The sequence below is a fragment of the Pteropus medius genome, unplaced genomic scaffold, assembly GCF_902729225.1.
Source record: "Pteropus medius unplaced genomic scaffold, Ma_sr-lr_union100, whole genome shotgun sequence".
NCBI lineage: Eukaryota > Metazoa > Chordata > Mammalia > Chiroptera > Pteropodidae > Pteropus > Pteropus medius.
The window spans coordinates 13,653,711-13,674,066 of NW_024340701.1; the positions used below are offsets into that span (position 1 = coordinate 13,653,711).

The window sequence follows — 20,356 nt, forward strand, 5'->3', positions numbered from 1 at the left end:
TGTGTCCTACCTTTATCTACAGTTCAGAATGTGCATATGCCTTGTGTTCGATGTGTCCCTGGCAGTGGTGTTATGACCATCGCATCTGCTGAAATTAGAACCGTGGTACGAATAAGCTCGTGATATCAGCAGATCCATCAATCAATGTTATGCATGAAGGTCTAGTCTTTTCTGTTACACTCATACTGCTACAACCTTCCTGGGTAGGGCTGGCAGTAAGAGTGCTCATATTAGGATTTAGGGGGCCATTTGTTCTCTGTTCTTAGCTAAAGTTCCTACTAAATTTACCAAATTATGAACATTTTTTATTGTAAAGATTTAACTCAAGGAGAAGCAGAAAACGTAACACTCTGTTGTACATACTAATTTGTTATTGTGATCTCTATTTGTACGTTCCTCTATTTCCAATCTTTCTTAGGTAATTTGTTGTACTTCCTATGTTAATATATTATATAAATTCTATATGCAGTAAGGCAGCATGGTACCATAAAATAGTCTAGGATATAGACTATGGGATTTGGCTCTGCCACTTATTAATTATATGATTTTGGGCAATATTTAACTCTTGTCAGCTGTGCTGCCCTCATAGGTAAGTCATTCATTTAATCAGCAAAGATTTAGTAAGTATCAACTGTGTCCTGGGCCTAAGTCTGAGCTCTGGAAATAGGAGTGTTTCAAGAATTGAGAGAATGTCAAGTATCTAGCGTAGAGTAGATACTCAACAGTGGTAACTACCATGATTGTTATTGAACAAAGTCTCTGTCCTTGATCTTTCATTGTGTCCTCAGAGGTGATCCTTGAGCTGGCCACACTATCAGAAAATTTATTAAAAGTGTGCGTGTCTGTATGCATTTTGTATGTGTCTGTGTGTATATATAAATTAAGAAGGATTGATTTTAGAATTCATGTTTTAAAAATTAGTTTATTAAAAGGACCATTCCAGTGACCCCTTCAGAATTAATAATTCTGATAGAATAAGAACATGTCAATACTAGATCTAATTTATCTACTTTAGGACACTGGAAAATTCTTGTTCTTCAAATTTTTGGCCCAAACTTATGCTTTTGCATTATTCTGGAATTTTCTCTTCCAGGGTACCTAATGGATAACAAGGTGTTTTAAAATTCTCCATCTAACACTGACACATTAACAACTTTTTAAGCAGCTAGCCACACCTTGGTTGTTTTTATCAGAGTTTTTTAAAGTAGTACTTAGTTTTATAATATTTACTTTCTCTTAAATTATGGACATGAAAATTCTCTGTGAGTAATTGAAGCATGCTGGAAATTATTACTGACAATTTTAGTAAACCTTTATTTTTGCACTTATAAGCCTCAAATTTTTAAGAACAGATACTCATATCTAATAGGTAACATTAAGGAACTAAAGGGCATTTTCAGGATTTCCAAAAGCCTGACAGAAGTCCTATATTACCCCCAATAAGGCCACAAATATTATTGAGATCTTGACTAGAATATATTATCCTAGCTACCTTTTGCTGATTACAAAGACTGTTGTTGGTGACCCTACAGGCATGTCTAGGATGAGACCGTTAGAGTCCACACTCAGCAAAGCCACACCTTAGGTCAGATACTAGAACTAAGTTAATCCAGTGTATAAATGATATGAATACATATTAAGATTTTTCAATAGATAGAGGAGAAAAAAATTAAACAGTTTTTCATGTGCATATTGAGAACTGTTATTGTAGATAGCCGGATTTGTAGGTTGGTGGGATGGGACTGTGTTGTTATAGGTTGGTTTCCTAGCTAATGGTCAGATCGTCCCAGTACACTCTTGGTTAAGGGGCTTATGTTTAGAAGCCCTCCTCTGGTTTATAGATCAGTCTGGTGAAAAGACCTCTTAGGCCATCAAATCCATCCCCTGTCAAGGAAGACTTAATCCCATGGCCGAGGCTGTATCAGATTCTAAACGGGTACCACATTTGACCTCAACCAAAAGCTAAGACAAGATGATACTCTAAAATGCAGAAAATCAATTTCAGTCCCAAAGGCAGAAGCCACTAATGCAGGAGATCAGTCAGCATTGCTTTCCCCATTGTGGATTGCTCTGTTAGACCAAGTGTCAAGCCCTTTATCCAGTGAAGCACTGGATGACACTTGTAACTATAAAGACCTGTAAAAACAAAGAAGAGAAGGAAGATGATGCGATAGAGCTTTGCCAGTTAAGTGGTAGGTGATAATTATTTTTCTATTTATATCTTGTTGAATTCATTTCCCCAGTAATTTATGGCAAGGAGACTAGAAATGTGGGTTTTTACCTTTGTTTCTTTGGGCAGATACATAGAGATACCTGGGTTCAAATCTCTGCTCTGTCCCTTGTTTAGCTGTGTGATCTTGATCATAGTACTTAACTTCACAACTAATTTTCTCATTTGCAAATAAGAATAAAACAAATACATATTCCATAGGGATGCAGCAAGGATGAAATGAGATAATTCAGGTAAAACAGCTAGCATGTTGTCTGGCGCATAATAAATGCTCAATAAATATTCTTAGTTATTTTTCATTAATAAGCCTATATAATTTTAGTTCAATTCAGTAAATATTTATTGCATGCATACTATATGAAACATCCTGTACTGTGTGCTGAGAAGAATACAGAAATAAGTTGAAGATAGATCCTTTCTTTATAGAGTAGATATCTAAGTTTCTTGAAACCCAAGACTGAGCTTTCTTTAAGGCAATAAAGTGCCTGAATACATTTATTTTACAGATTGAACTCACAATAATTATCTATCAAAGATAAACCATCTTCATGGCTCAGAGTGGGGAGGAAGATGGTATCAGTGAATTGTTCCTATTTTAGTCAAAGGAAAACATTATTTTTAGAAATACAAGTTCTTCTGTTTACCGCCTCTGATGCTGCAGACACACATATTCCATAACTTGTGCCCACAAATGTGGATGTGTGAAAATGGTGCTCTGTCTGTGTTAGCAGATGCCTTTGATGGGGTTAAAACATTCTGCGGGCTTTTGGCACCTAATACTACATTTCATGAAAAACATTGCTTAAATCTTATAATAGCAGGGAAGTTTATTTTTACATAGAGGGAAATCCTCATTTTAGTCCAGTGCCTTTCTTTTATGCTTCCATTCTGGAAACCCATACCCTTAGCCTGCATTTGGTCAGACTTTTCAGAAAGGAGGAGTGGAAAAAGGAGATCAGCACATAGTTTACAGTCCAGAAATCTGCTTGGCAAAGGAGTTGCTGAAGACTGTGGCATACAAGCTGCAAAGAAGTACCTTTATGATTGATTTCCATTCAAGTCAGACTGACTGCAGTGTGGTCATTTTTCTAACCTGGAACTGCTCACACTGCAGCAGTCTGCTATCTGCAGGGTGTCTGAATTATAGCAGTCTATGTCTGTGTTACCTCTTACACAAATTACTTACACTGGTTTCTTTTTCCATGCAAATTCATCAGTTCTACAGCCCCTTGTAGCCACAGTCAGGAAACTGGCCGAAAACACAAATTGATAAAATGAGTTAATTTTATTATACTTATTTTTTTCTTTCTGAAAGCCCTCTCTCATAGGCAGTATTCAGGAAGCATACTATACTAAAAGGAAGATAACAAAGGAGTCGAATTTTCTTGCCATAAATTACATTCCAAGTTAATTCCGTTTAACGATGATTCCAGATTTGCTAGAGTTTTCATACCATTGTGTTTTTACAACTGTGCCTTTGATACAAAGAAGAACAAGTATTTTCCCATGTTCACTCCTTTTGTGCCAGTGACATGAGCTTTCTTACAAGATCCTTGCCACTAGAATGCAAAACAACCCAAAATTGTGCTGGGCTCATGGAACTGTGTGCTGTCGTTGGATTTAACCTGCCCCCTCCCCGCACCCCTCCGCCACTATCATAAAGTACAAGTTCTCAAAGTTTCAGTGAGTATATAGATTATGTAATCTGAAGATAAATACACCTCTACCTCTTTCTTTCCTCCAATAGTTATTTTATAAGTTAAAAATTGAGTGCTAAATCCTGATAGTCTTTTTTGGCGGCAGGTGGAGGGGGTCATATTCTTTAGTTGCCAGGCAAATCTAAGGGAGAGGCAACTATGACTGTTAATCTGTAAAATGTAAACCCTACGAGGGCAGGGGTTTTTATATGTCTTGTCCACCAATGGATCTCAGGCATCTGGAACAATGCCTGGCCCATTAAAAGTGTGCCATAAATATTTGTCGAATTTCATTGAATGCAGACTTTCAGAAGACATGTGCCATCAGCAATAGGCTGGCCCCGCTAGTCATTTAGTTAATGCTCCCCACTGATTCCTGTTGAACAAGATGTAAACTCAGTGCACTGTCATGTCCTAGGCAGAGTAGCTTGAAAATTTGGGTGGAATTTTTTTTTGCATCATCCTCTCTTTCCAACAATGCAAGCTTGAGCAGATTGTCTCTGGTGGATGGCAGGAGTTCAATAACCACAACCTTATCCAACTACTAATGTGTTCAGAAGAGCAGGTCATTAAGATGGTTGGCTACTAAAGTAACCCCTTTCCTCCAATAGCCCACATTACTATAATGATTCCTTAATAGCAAACCATTTATTAAGAAATGACACAAAGACTACATTCTACTCATGACAGGGAAGAAAGGGGTAGGAGATGAATGACTTAGAAATAACATCTGAAGAGACAATTTCCAAAAGTTATTCTTTTGAGAAAAACTCCTCGGTGGAACAAAATTCACAGAAAGTTCAAGATAAAGTAATTACAGTACTGCCTAAGAAAGTTGGGGACCCAGGTCTTACTACTTATATGCATTTATAGATTTCTGAGTTTCATTTTGTATTGCTTTAAAGTTTGGGAATGCAAATGGAGAAGGTAATTATTTACTCTTCTTAATTCAAAGCATATTTTTTTGATCATCATCATGTATACAAAACTGTGGTGAGCTATTTAGGAACACAAAAGAGGCTACAGGATCTGTAGGATTAAAGGTCATCTGGTATAACCCTCTGACTTCATGAACTATGAAAGTTACTTAACCTCTTTGTGCCTCAGTTCCTTCCTAGTGGTGGTATGCAGATTCAGTGGGATGATGTGCTTAAAGATCTTAGCCTAGCATCTGGCCCCAAATGTTTGCTTAATAAATGTTAGTCCTTGTTATCGTGATGGTGATGGCTATAGCAGTAGGTGGTGATGGTGGTAGTGGTGGTGAATTTTTGTATTTATTGTAATTATTATTAGAATTATGAGGTCCAAAGAGCTTAAATGACTTAACCAATTTACACAGGTGGTTATTGGCAGTGCTGGGACTCTAGAAGATCTCTCCCAAGCCCAGACCAGCACTTTTTCTATGCCCTAGGATGTCTATCTTGATAGCCCTCAAAATGCACTCAATCTAGTTGGAGGGAAAATGTTATATATGAGATAATTAAAGAAAGATAGTCTATGGTCAAGTATAAATGGAGCAAAATCAGGTTTCACAATATATAGAAAAGATAGAAAGTGTTGTGGTTGATCTAAAACTTCCTTACACCCCCACATTTGATTGACAGTAGCTACGTAATCTTTGTAACACATCAGAAGGCAGTTAGTTGTTAGCTTCAGAAACTCAACATGGCATCCCAGGCAGACATTGGACAAGTCATTTAACCCTTGACAACTTTTACTTCCCTAATTTATAGGACCTTTCACCATTATTAGCTAAGAAACTCATTGTATTATATATATTTTGTCGATACTTTGTATTTGTTTGAATAATATGATCATTTGCTTATTTATGCCCTATTATAGTACACAATTAGGAACAGGTCTTTTATACCTGCTTATTATCCTGGAAGAGGTGACAGATATGCATTGCGAAAATTCTATTTTCTTTCTTGACAGCCTGGTTTAGGCCTTCATTCCTTTTTGCTAGGACTCTTGAATCAACGTACCAACTTATTTCCCCATCTCCAGAGTCTTGATCCTCTTCTGTGAATGTTATATGCTGTTGTCATATTTCCTCAGATTCAACAAGTGTCTTATCACTTCCCTACTTAGAAACTGTCATGGATCCCACAGATCACTCAGTTTACATCCTACCTCAAAACTTATGTACACACTTTGTCATTTGCCTAGAAACCCTCTCCTGTCTCCTTCTCTCCCTCTTTAAATCCTCACCATACTTGAAGGCTTAGCTTAAGCACCAACACGTCTTGAAATCAACCCTATTTCTGATCCCATAAGCCAATATGATCTATTACTCCTTTGAACTTTCCTAATACATTCTTTGTATTTTTCCTGTGAGATTGAATGCATTTGGTATTGTGTTAGATATTCAGGTGTTATTTTATCATTTCACTAGGTTGTAAACCTCGTGGGGACAGTGACACTATATACCTTTCTATTATCTCAAGTTTAAGGCAAATATTGTATATGAGAGTCTAGGTGGTATGGGAGGAAAAGCACAGTTTGGGGGGTCAGACATCCTTGAATTTTGATCCTGGCTCTCGTATAATCCAAGGCAAGTGATTTAACCTCATTCTAGGGCTTAGTTCTTCTCATCTGGAAAAAGTACTTTCCTGAAAAGGTTGTTTTAAGGATTAACTTAGATACAATAAATGAAGTGCTTATCAAAACATGGCCCTAGAGGTACTCCGAAAAGCCTGCCAAAATCTCACCTTTTGAATTCTTAGTTAAAAGTCTCTTCCTGTTCAGATTACAGGCACTGAGAATGCCCAACCCATTTGCAGGGACACTTGGTTGGTGACCCCAACCCTGAGATATGAGGCTTTCTCTTTAGCCATCGCAGTATTACTGAATCAGAATCTGTTCCTGTGATCTGACCTTCCATGCAGTACATACACACAGATAGTACTGGGGGTTGTTTCCTTACAAGACTCTGGAAGAGGGCAGAGTTTGGGTCTGTGCATTTTTAAGATTATTTAACCCAGGTCGTGAAACCCAGTTTCATTTCAGAAATAAGGTTTTAAAATTCAAGACACACATAATCAGTTTGCCAAGCCCTAAAGTTACTCACCAGAAGTCCAACAGACACTTTGGGAAGAATCGCAGCGCTGCCAGGCCACCTGCTGCTGTTGGCTAGATTACAGCTACAGTGTTCTAAGTGGTTCACAGGAAGTAAATATACAGGAAAGTTAAGGAACATTTCTGTGGGCTTAATTATTTTTTTCAACGTCTCTGAGAGGTGGGCACGCCATGTTTACACATGCGTTTTTCTTCCTTTGCCCATTCTGGCTCCCTTGACATTTTAAAAAGATAAGATAAAAGACATTTCCAGGGTAGAACATGATGGTTAAAGTATTACATATAAGTGCAGCTGGATGTTTAGCAGTAGGTGGAGGGCCTCAGACTGCTTCTCTCAGTGCAGTCAAGTCTGTTTCATTCACATCTTGCCCTGTCTTTCCTTCCAAGAGCGAGGGAATGGGGCTAATCAGGTTTCCTTGGTACTCAGGAGTGCGGCAGTTGCTCCATCCAGCTGAGACCTCAACACCATCCTGAAACTTGTGAAAAAAATCTAAATCCAGACCCTTGACACTGGTCAGCCTTATCCCTCTTCTTTAGTTAATGACAGGTGTGAATCTCAAAGCTCCATGAAGGCACAATCATTAAGTACCTATTAAATGCCAGGCTACTAAAAGGGATGATGGGTTATCCAAATCCATATTTGAGTAACTTTTGAGTAATCTCTTCCCATAAAATACAAAATATTATAAAACAAAAGGAAATATGCAAATAAATTTAATATAAAAGTCAAATTAGGAAATGGGTAGTAAAATGATTAATTTGAACTGCTTACATTTATAGTAGTCAAGTCTAATCATTTCTTTTTGAACTAAAGGAACTTCTTCCATTAAAGCCTGTCATTCAGAGACATGTTTGAATTTCAAAAACTGTATGCAAATTTCCGTTTTTCATTTCTTAACAATGACTGTTTTTATATAACGGCAGTTATTATCAAGGTTTAGCCATTGCTATTAACCAAACGACTAAGTGTTTATTCTTGGAGGTTGCTGTATCCTCCCACACCTTTTCTTGATTCTATTGTTTTATTATGGCATCCCAATTTCCCCAAGCAATAATCCTGGGAACATCCCATACCCTCTCTTTCCCATTATTACCACATGCAAGAAGTCAACACATTTTCTTGATTTTAACTTCTAAATAAACTTAGACCAAACTCCTCCTTTCCATCTCTTGAATTTAGACCACACTCCTATCTTGTCTTGTTTAAATGACTCCACTGGCCTCTATGGTTTCACTGATTATGTTCTTCAACTGACACCACACCCCCAACTATGCCTCCTCTCATACAGGGTGATGTTTCCAGATTATAAATATAAATTTGATGGTAGCATTCTAATACTTTGTTAGTTCTCCTTTGACTAGGAATCAATTCCATTTGACCAATGCTATTGACTGCTTCTTGGTGTCAGGGTTTGTACTAGATACTTGCAATATAGCCCCAACGGTCCCCAATTATAGTAGAGTATGATAATTGTATCTATTGTTTCTGCTTTTGCATAATCTTACAAAAGAAGAGATTATTTGCACTTATGTAGTTGTACCACTAATTTTACACAGAGTTGTTTTATAAGATTGATAGATGTTATTCATTTAAAAATACTGGTTATGCAACTACTGAAAACAAGGTATTTAGACACTCTAGGTAGAAAATACAGGAATCACAGCTCACACAAGGGTCAGCTCTGAAAATCACATATAGTCAAAATTGTCCTTGACAAGTCCTTAAATCAGAGGTCAGCAAATTCTTCTATATAAGTATTTTCTGCTTTGTGACCCATATAGTTTCTGTTACAGCAGCTTGTCTCTGCTCTCGTAGTGTGGAAGCAGACACAATACCTAAATAAATGGGTGTGGCTATGTTCCAGTAAAAACTTTATCTATAAAAACTACGGCTCGGACTGTAGTTTGAGGACCCTGCCCATGTGGGATGAATATTAAAGTAAAGGCCTGTACAGGGCAATTCAGAGTAAGGAAAAGCCACACCTTTCTCATTGCAAGTACTTAAAAATGGGTGGCCTAGAAAGATGAATTTGCAGTTCAGAACTAACTCCAAAATACAGATGAGTGGAAGCTATCAGGATCAGACAAAGTTAGAAAAGCCTGACAAATGTTTTGGCTGGTCATCGAAGAAAAGTCTCAGACCAAAACATGGAGGTACTTTTGTTAAAAGCATCCAAGAACATTGCAATCTCCATGACAATTCATCATTAAAAAAAAAAAAAAATGAGAGAGAGAGAGAAAAGGTGTAAGGTGCATGAGAAAAAATATGTTTTTCTGGTATAGACTATTTTTATTGTCAACATTCTTTTGAGGTCACAGTTTATTACTGATTATTTTGGATAAGCTTACCATATAAATTTGAAAATAAAATGTGTTAAATGCAACAGTGAAATATACTCTCATTGGTCTTTTATTCATAGAACTTATGTGGTTTATTTTTTTTCTTGTTTTATTCTAGCACCAATAGCTGCAGGAACTGGCCCAAATTTTTCTCTCTCAGATTTGGAAAGTTCTTCATACTACAGCATGAGTCCAGGAGCAATGAGGAGGTCTCTACCCAGCACATCCTCTACCAGGTAATGTGATTGATGACTCTGAAAAGGTCATGCTTCATAGGACCACACCTTGATTTTAATTCTAGGCCTGCTAGGCACTTAGCCATGTGCTTATAGCAGTGAAAGTACTAGAAGGTGGATTCAGCCTCAAAAGACTTTTAATCTCATTGAGGAGAGAAAGCAAATTCACATGTAGCAGAAATATACATGTACATATACATACATACACACACACACACACGTACATACCAGAGAGTAAAAACGGTGAACTAAATTTTGTGACAAAGGGTAAAAATAGTTAAAGAAGACTTTATCCAAAAAGAGTGACTTGTGCTCAGGTATAAACGTTGGTTAGAGTTGGTGAGATGGAGAGGGAATGGAACGTTATTCCATGAGAGGAGAAGACATGAGCAAAAGCACAGGGGAAGGATGGATGATGATGAACGTAGCATGTTCTCAAGAAATTAAGGACAAGGCTACTAGGGGAAAGGGTGTATGTTTTGGGGCGTTTGGCACAAAGTTGGCACTGGTGACACCAGTCCCAGTCCCCATGCTCACAGTAGACATCGCAGCTCAGTCCCAGCTCTTCCCTACTGAGCCTCCAGAGGTCTCAAAATCTAGTCTATTGGAGTTGCCCTAAGAGATAAGCCTACTTGATATCCTAGTGTGAGGTTATAAAAATGAATGCAGTCCTGTGGCAGAGTGGGGCTAGATCGTAAACCCCGTTGCACCGGGAGACCTTTAAAAAAGTAAAGCTGGGAGAGCACAAGCAGATAACGATTGCAGGGTACTTGATCCCCTTGAGATCACAAAGCCAAAATCAAAATGAAACGTTTTGCAAGGTCCTGTTGTCTCTAGATAACCTGGACCAGAGGGAAAGGGATTAGGCATTAAACCCACAGTATTCTTTTACAAATTGGCTTTAGCACTGGACTGTGACAACAAAGAAAAGGATGGTGCAGAACAATCTTTAATGTTTGTGAACTTCGCAGAAAAACATTGGACAAAGGCATATTCCTCCGAAAGCAAGTACCAGGGTTTTATTATTTGAAACAAAGTCCAGATTATAGAAATTTTCCTTGGTAGAGACTTAGTTTTACCTAGACTTTATATATTTTAACCATCATTACAAAAAAAAAAAGAAAGAAATCAGCTTAGTTATCACCAATATCTTGGAAGAAACAGTTATTCTCTAAATATTATCACCAAATCCTACTATCCTCTTTCATGTTGTTTAAATGTTCCCCTTGGTTCACTGTCATATCAGCTCCCCATGAACAAAAATGTCTGAAATCCAAAGTACATTTGTAATAAAAGAATGAGATTGTGAACACAATCGGGCGCTAATACATTTTGAGGATTTTGAATGTTTGCTGATGGAAAAGACATTGTGTGTAACTGCACTCAGTCAACATGAAAAAGCTTTGCAAACACTTGTGTGCAGTGATTAATTTAAAAGTTGATGGGCTGTTTGTTTTTCATACATGTGCTGCGCATGTACCATGGACATCCCAGAAAGTGCTCTTCACCCCATCCTTGTGACTTCTCCAGATGTTTTGTTGCTTTTTATTGTGACTCTGAGTGGAAACCTGGTTATGAATGTCATTGAAAAGGCTAGTGTTGTTTACGTATTCTGCAAATAACTAACCCTGATAAGGAGCTAATTATAAATAACGTCGGTAGTTAATAACTCAGTAATATGTTTGTTTTACTCTCATTAGGCTCTCTTAAGATGATTTTTAAAAAATTATTCTTTAAATATATAGACTCAGCAAAATTATCTGTGTACAGGTTAGAAAATGTGCCCAGAAGTATATCCCAGATCTACATATAGAAAAGTTCATCTATCAATCAATATTTGTTCATGCTGTGCAAATATTAATTGGTCACTTACTCTTTGAGAGACATTGTGGTAGTTACTTAACATACCTGGTATGATTTAATCTTCATGATAATTTTACAATACAGATAGTGTTGCTATTTCAGAATGGATCAACCCAAAGATCAGAGAAATTAACTTGCCCAAGGTCACAGACCTAGTAAATAGCAGAGTCCACATTCAAACTCAGGTCTGTTGAAACTTAAATAATATGCTCTTCTTGCACTGAATCCTCTTGAGAACAAGGCTGACTCTTTCAGTAAGGAATAATAGAACTCAAGACCCCCCAAAAAGGAGTTTCTAACATCTCATCTTCTCCTGGACACTTAGCATTTGATATCCTGAATTATTATTACCACCTTTGAGGTATGTACAGGTCCTGCCTCCCCATCTGGACTGTAAGTCCCTTAGAGGACAGTGTCGAACTCTTCCAATTCAGCAACAGACATTGTCAAGTACCAAAGATGTTGTCCTTGGCACTGCGGATATAAAGTCAGATAATAGTTTTACAATCTCGTGGTTAGAGACTGACAAGTAAATGGAAAATTTCAGTTCAAGGTACTATGAACACTTTGAAAAGAGGCATTTTGCAATTTTGTGGGTACAAAGTAAGGCTTATAGGCTTTGCACATAGTAGAGAATAAGTACATATTTGGAATGAAGGTAATAGCCTTACCTTAATTTCTAGGTAGAGTTTTTAGGAACACAAGAACAAATTCTACACACAAGAGGAGATAATGCATCACTCCTTAGAAGAGTATTTATCCTCCCTCTTCTGTAGAGATCTTACTGCTACTTTCACTTTCCTGTTTTCTTAAACTGTTTCAGTGTGCTAGAAAGTCAAGAGCAAGAAACCAAAATCAATGACTGATTCATTTCTAAATTTGAAAAAAAAAAAGGAGATTGATAGGCATTAATTGTAACTTCTATACCCCTTCATAGGAAACATCTGCAAAAAATTGGGAAAAAATTGGGATAAAATATACTTTATAAAATATTTTGTAAATATTAAAGTATAAAAATTGGGACAAAATATACTTTTTTGTCCCAAAGAACTTTGTCAAGAGAAACCAGCTGTCAAGTTTGTGAAGCTTTGTTTTAGAAGCCCTCCACCTGTCCATCCTGGCACTTCTGACTTTTTTACTCCTGGATCTTTTTCTCTCTTCTATCCTGTACCTCTACCCTGTAGACATCTATCTTGTGTCAACCCTTGAAAGTCCTTGTTTTCAAACTAAAGTTTCAGCTAGTAACTGCAGATTCTTTCACCTTTGGGATTTAAAAACTACATGAAGTATTAGCATTTTATTAGTGGAAACCAAGGAAATCAAAAGCTTGACAAACTCAGAAAAATATTAATAATGAGAAAATGATGGGCACTAGAGTTGGCTTTTGGGGTTGGATCTCATTGAGTAGTGACACTTAGGCGAATCCTTGTCACAAGTAGTCATATGACTCTTTCTAAGTAATGACCCAAATCAGCAGTTTTTGAGCATATGTTGTTGGCCAGACACTGTGGAAGGCACTTGAGATTAAAAGATAATATAGTCTCTTACACTGCAGACCTCATAGTCCCTTTAGAACATACAGATCTTGCCTTTTATTTGCCAGAGAACATAAGGAAAATATTTATTTCTATCCAACTTGTATTCTTCCAGCTTCTAAAATGATTTCAAGTGGCTTTCAATTTCGAAACACAACAGGAAATATTAAGTATAGAAAGAGAGGCTAGAAACCATATAGGAAGAAGATAGAGTGTTATATTAGGAGCTGGAACCAAGAGTTATTCCTTAAATTTACCCCAGAGTTTCCTGGTTGCCAAGGCAAGAAGGGAAAGAAAGAGGTTATACAATCTGCATTTTCTAATAAAAGGGAACAATAGAAATATTTTTAAAGAGATCATATTTTTTCTGGCTTTGTGTATTAGTAGGAATTTTTGCATATATCTTTTTAGAAAAGACTTCTATGAGATGCAGTTTTGCATAAAACATAGAAAAGTTTTCAAGTGACTATTTTTCACTGAACGTCTAGGAAAGCCAAGCAAAGAACATTAGATAAGCTATTAAAGGTATTTCCTTTGGGTATTAAGCTAGCAAGCAGCAGATACGTTGCTTTCCTGGGCTCTGGCTTTAATGAAAATAGAACTTAAAGGCTAAGAATACTGGTGTGTCGACTTTAGTAACTAGAGTTTCTTGGCCTAAATTGGTCTGTTGAAACTTAAATAATATGCTATTATTTAAATAGCATAAATGTGGCCCTCCACATTTTTTCATTAGGATTGCTGTAATAGCATGTTACCTGTCTTCCTGCCCCATGGTTCCATCCCTTCTTTTCCCTTTGCTTTTCTAAATCTATCACCTGCACAATTACCAGAATGACCCTAAAATAGGACTCTGATGTCACTCTGTGTTTAGACTTTTGCAGGGAGTTTCCACTGCTTGTAGGATAAAGTCCAGACACACAATATCTCTGTAACCTCCACCCCCGGCCTTTTGCTGTGCCCCTCCTTTAACTTCAGCCATACCAAACATGTGGCAGCTCTCTGCACATGTCACACTTTACTCATGATGTTGTTTCTACCTGAGATGCACCTCTCTCCAGGGAGTGATGTTCAAAATCCCCAATAACCTGAGTGACACAAGCATACCAATTAGAGCTTGGGCTCGGCTCTGAAATACCCGTGATGTGCCAGGCATTAACCCTATAGGTTTTGGCTCATGAGGCTGTCCTGGGGCAAGTAATGAGTGGCAAGGTCGGGAGAAACTTATGGGGCTTCAGACACTTTGTCAATTGGTAATAAAGTATTTTAATATATTAAAATCCAAACTGGCTGCCTGAGTGGCGCATCAGCTGAATAACAGCCTATCTCTGCCCTGTCCTTCTCTCTGCTCCATCTCATTGACACTCATTTTTACAGTCAGGAACCATTTCCTCTGGAAACCTTTTTCTGACCTCCCAGGAGCATCACTATTTCCTTTCTCCAGCAACTCATTATATCCTATATGTGGTTTCATTGTAATACCTGTATTTCCATTTTGCACAAGTTGTTCACAACTCTGTCTTTATCCCCTGGACTGTAAGCCCCGTGGAGCCAGGGGACATGTCTAATTCATCTCTGTATCCCAGCATTTAGCACATCACCTGGCATATAGGAGGTACACAGTAAGAGTTTGATGAATGAAAATGTATTTAAAATTCTGTACCCTGACACATGAGGAAGAGATTTCCCAACAAGTATTCCCTCTAGGTATGAAATCTACCCATTCTGGTATGTTAGTGACATAATCGATTAAGACACAACAGCATTTGCAACATGAAGTTTCACTACCTTTTACCTTTTACTTTCTCTTCCCGAAGTCTCAAATCGGGAGAAAAAAAATTCAGTCCTATAACTGGAGGAAATGGAACTATTCTGGAAATTTCTCAACCATACCTCTCCAAAAATAAAAAAAAAAATTAAAAAAAAATTCTACCGTGATGGAATAGAACTTCATTTTGGTAATCTCTTTGTAGAGGAAGGGCATAAAAGTCATGGGTTACTCTTTTTCCATGTCACTCGTTGTCACAGGGAAATACAGTCCTTCCTCCTATTTTTGTCTCTTTTGTTCACTGTCTTATCTCTAGTGTCTAGATCAGTACCTGGACTACTGTAGCTGTGCAGTAAATATTTTTTGAAAGACCAGATCCAAGTAGAAGACGAGAAAACATGGCAAACAAAAACAAAAACAAAACAAAAACCAAGCTTTTCTTGAAGGGTCATGCACCCTGGTTTTTATCCTTTCCGGGGCACCCAAAAGGACTGACCTGATGACTAGGGAAATTGCCAATGGCTACATCCCAGCAACAGCCTGCGGAAATATGAAATGTGGACTTACTATCAATACTTCCAGGTGGGGACAGGAGTGGAAGCCAGACACCAGTTCCTCAAAAGAATGAGGAACAGGATGTGGCAACAGCAGCAACTTGAGTGACAATAAAAATCAAAGCCAGACATTTGGAAGAACACAGATCCATGACTATGTTCCACATCCAGTGACTCACGAAACTGAACAAGAGCCTAAAAGAGTCCCAGAATTACACTGAGTTGCCCAGTTGCTTCCTCTCTTGGCTTTCTTTCAACCAAAGGTGCAATGTCCAAGAGAAAGGTGGTTTGGATTGCCTTTAAACATGTACCTGTGTGTTATTTCAGCTCCACAAAGCGCCTCAAGTCTGTGGAGGATGAAATGGACAGTCCTGGCGAAGAGCCATTTTACACAGGTCAAGGGCGCTCCCCGGGAAGTGGCAGTCAGTCAAGCGGATGGCATGAAGTGGAGCCAGGTAAGCAGAGTGGGCAAGTGGGCATGTGGCTAACCCTGCAAAATCTACATGTGCATGGGGGGCCCACACTGTGCATAAATGTGAAGAGAGCAAGCTCAAAGCAGTTGACTTTTTGACTTTTTCACCATGAGCACTTGTTTGAATCTGACTGCTGTATTTATAAAAGGGTAGCAGTGAAAAGCAGCAATTCAACTGAAATGAAAGACTGGTAAGAATGGTACGTGATTTTCTACTCTGACATATTTTCACCTACAATGCAATTCAGCATTCCATTTGCTTTTGCTATTGTTGTTATACTAACTGCCTTTTAGGTTTGGATTTTTGAATTGTCTTTTAATAATCAAATAAAACTATCAACTTTTTCAACTGGATGGATAACATTAGAAAGGAAAATGGATTTCCTGTGTTATAATTTATATAGTACTTGAATTTTTATATAATGTGAAACTTGAAAATATTCTTTTTCTATTACTGGATATTATTATGATTCTTTTTCTATTTAAATGGAACAGTGGTATTTATGTCCATCTTTACTGAACTAAGCAAATGATGACTTCTCATCTCACCTCCCAGGGTAGTCTAGTCTTGGCTCTGGAATTTTTAGAATAATGTGAATAGTTCTGATAGCAGAAGCTTTTTGAAGTCTTTCTCCATGTCTAACCTCCACCTGGGCAAAGGGAATCTTCTGCAGTGCCTTTCCCAGTATGAAGGTCAAGCAGGTAAAGAGAATAGAGTGTGGGCTTTGGAATCAGAGGGGCAGAATGTAATCCTGGCTCCAGCTCCTGACGGCTGTGTAATTATGGATAAATTGCCTAACCTCTTTGAGCCTCTGTCCCTACTTTTATAATCTATCAATAACAATAGCTGTTTCAATGCTGTTGAGAACTAAGTGAGGTAACATAAGAACTAAGTGAGAACTAACCACCTAGGAATTATACCCAGTACAGTTTGAAAAAAATGTTTTCTGACCATTCTCCCCTACTCATGCCTCAGAGTAATTTCCTGCAAGAACAGATGAGCACCAAGAAAATCTCAGAACTAACCACTTCATCTTCAAATCTTAATTTCTTTCTCTCCTCCCTAACATCAAAAGACAATGCTTAGAGGGTGTGACTATAAAGGGATGGCATGAGGGAGATTTTTGGGGTGATAGAACTGTTCTATATCCTGATCGTGGTGATGGTTACAGGAACCTGTGCATATGTTAACATTCACAGAAATTTATACCTTCCACCTCCCTTACCTGCCCCCAGGGAGTTTTACTGTATGATAATTCAAAACAAAACAAAACCTCAGGCCTCACTGGCTAAGTCCTTTATCTTGCTCCCTTTACTAAAATGCAGAAATTTCACTTAGCCTTGCTTAGTATACCTAATCTTCTCACTCAACTCATCATTTATTTATTCATTCACTCATTCAGCAGTCTTCATTGGGAACTTTCTCTGGATGAAATGCTATTCCTGGTTCTGGGAACTCAGGGATGAATGAGAAGGCTATGGCTCCTGCTTTCAAGGAATTCACAACCGGGGGTGGGAAACAGACACATAAGAAGCACATGATACGGCAAGATGGGAAGTGCAAGGATGGGGATATTAGCCTCCGGTGCCACGTTTTTCTGTTTTTACCAACACAGCACTCGAGATGTGGTGGGTCTTCTGTAAAGGTCATACATCAGCTGCACTCTACACAGTCCGTCTAAAGTAGCTAAGAAATAAACCCAGGCCTAAATGAAAATGTAAAATGCTGACTCCTTATTGCCACTAACTGCATCATCAGCACGACCTCAGTATAGTGCCAATGAAAAGTTTATGTGCTATTAAAAAATTAAAAGATGTAAAACTTTTTTGGATCCTTCTTAAAAGGCTGATTGGAGCCCTAGCCAGTTTACCTGCTTCAGTGAAAATGAGAATCAAAATATGCAGGTTTGGTACATTTGTGCTTGAGTATGGTGCTGATGTAGTTTTAGGCATCTCAAAGCTGTTTTTATTGTGCTGATATACATGAAGCTCCTTCATCATGAGACTGTTCTTTGGGTCCTTAAGTAGATGGCTTTGGGGCATATTTGAGAGCAGTGGGGTTGGTTGAATATAGAGTACTTTGAGCTGTAACTCTTATTCAGGGTAATTATTTCTGTATCAGCACGTTACATAAGGACCAAATAATCATGAACTTTAATGTCTGAATACCCAAATTCTTTGTACTCATTAAATAACTAAAGTTGAATGGCTGAATCCTTTTGGGAGGAGAGATAGACTAGATAAGTGATAAGTAGGTAGGTAGGTAGGTAGGTAGGTAGATAGATAGACAGACACACAGACACACAGACAGACAGACAGATAGAGTATACCATATGTTACATATATACACACACACACACATATATATATTGACTAGACTGATTCTTCATTCTCTATCCCTATGTCATTAACAGAAAAATGCAGTTTCATGGTATATGTATATGAGGGGTGAGGGAAGAGTGGATAAATTTACATTTGGCCACATTCAACGTAGAAAGTCATAATTGAAACGGGGCCTGAGGGGACATTAAATCTCAACCAAAGGATGTTATACACGTTCATGGTGACTTTGGTGTCATTAACTCACACCAGCCATTTTAAATAGATAATTTATGCTGCCATATGGTCCTTTTGGGGGATTTTCCATCTAGCCCAATCCCCTTTTTGGCACAGGGAACACCCTTATGTTGTTCCCACACTGATCGGGGCCTCTATGGCTTTTCCCCAGGGGTACAGTTCATTGAGTGGGAGGCTTTTAGTGGTTCACTCATGTAAATTACCTTCAGAGCATGTTGGGAGTTATGTACATCTGAACACTCCAGCAGCCTCTTGGTTGCCTATATTTGGGATAATTCTCTCAAACCCGTCCTGAAGGATACTTTGTTTATGCCTCAGATGTGACACAGGAAGCAAAGCCTGTACTTACTCCTCACTCAGAGAGCTTTGCATCTGTTTACCTGCCCTCAAATGCTTTTCCAGGACTCCCCAGCCAAGAGAGGGATGAAGGTTGCCAGAAGAGACAAATTTCCTTGAGCAATAGGAAGGCTTTGGAAAGTAAAACAAACCAGACATGCAGTAAATTACATGGCCTCTTTCAAATGTCTTTTGTAGTATCCTGTTCCCCATTAGTTTATCTCAGCACTTTTAGTGCATAGCTCTTATTATCTAGGAAGAAGGGCATAGGAGATTAAAGATGATGTTAGTTTAAAAACATCAGACAACCTCACGCTAACTTTTGCTTCTCTTACAATGCTGCATTTGTTCCCTCCACTTAGTTTCGTTTCCCCGTTATCTCAAAACTTGGTTAGATTCGAAGCTTTGAAGCTAATCACGCACTGATGAAATGAGTCCTATGAAATTCTATCAAGCAAAAATGTGCACACCATCAACTGTTGTTTATTTATACAAATGAAATATTGCTAAGAAATTGATAATACAAATAAAGAGGAAGGAAACCAACAGCCAGGAGCCTACACTGGGTCAGACACTGTGCATGGTGCTTTCATATATATAGTAAAAATTATAGTTACAATTATTTGAGTACCTACTGGCTACCAGGTGTCTTTTTTTAAATTACCCTTCTCTAAAATCTGCAAGATAGAATGATTCTGCCTCAGTAGAGATGAAAACTGAGAATTGTAATTCAGAATCCAGTCTTCAACCTAAATCTGATTTCAGAATATAAGTCTTCTACATTCAATAACCTCTTTTATCAGAAACATTTTTGCTTGTTTTTTAAGGTTTCATATCCTGGGCTCTTATTTAAATTAAAAAAAAATAATGATCAGAAAGACCTGGAAAATCCTCCACTTTCTTTATCCCAAGTCCTTGTTATACAACGTAGGCTGGGGAAGGGATGTGGACTATGAAATACATATAGGATGTGATATATAAGCAAATAGTATTAACTGTTAACAAAGTGAAATATCTATCGTTTTTGCCTATAAAATCAAATAATCCTCAGCATTCAAATCTGTGTTCAAATAATAGCTCATCAGAGAGGGAGGCTCCCAGTGACCTGAAATAGCTGCTGAGGCTTTTCTGTCATACCATAATTCATAACTCCGCTTCCCTTTCTTCATACCGCTATCTACTGTTAGTGACTGCTTTATCCCTCTGGAATATACACTTCATGAGCAATGGGACTTAGTCTGTCTTTTCTATAGACTATGCATCCATAATAGTCTCTGGCACATGATAGGTACTCAATAAATAAATAATGAATGAATGAATGAATGTAGCCTATAGAGCAGAGAAAATTGGGCACTTTTAATAAATCTGAAAGCAAAATTTGCTACCAATAATTCTCTCAGAATTAATGTTTCGTATAGTCTCAATCTATAGGCCGTTATTTAGTCAAATCCAATTATTAACAAGTAGTAAGCAAAATGATTGCTAAAGGCTCAGCCAAGGGCCCCACTGACAAGTAGTAGTGTATGAAATTTTATTACAAGTATCCCTTGACTTAAACAGTTTTTTAAGTAAATCAAGCTTCATGGATTATTGAGCTGCATAACTTCCTGAATTTGAAACTGCACCTGCATTAACCACATACATACAGTCAGTTTCAGCAGAAGTAAAGATAA

The 20,356-nt window shown here is 37.8% G+C and overlaps 1 protein-coding gene across 7 annotated transcripts in view; it reads left to right on the forward strand.

Moving 5' to 3' along the window:
• The window catches only part of NFIA (nuclear factor I A), a 356,733-nt gene that overhangs the window by 242,205 nt on the left and 94,172 nt on the right, over window positions 1-20,356 (forward strand). For all 7 annotated transcript variants that reach the window (XM_039887806.1, XM_039887820.1, XM_039887796.1 and 4 more), the window contains 2 exons: window positions 9,464-9,581; window positions 15,626-15,753. In XM_039887806.1, the coding sequence (XP_039743740.1) occupies window positions 9,464-9,581; window positions 15,626-15,753 (246 nt within the window). The remainder of the gene's footprint in view (window positions 1-9,463; window positions 9,582-15,625; window positions 15,754-20,356) is intronic.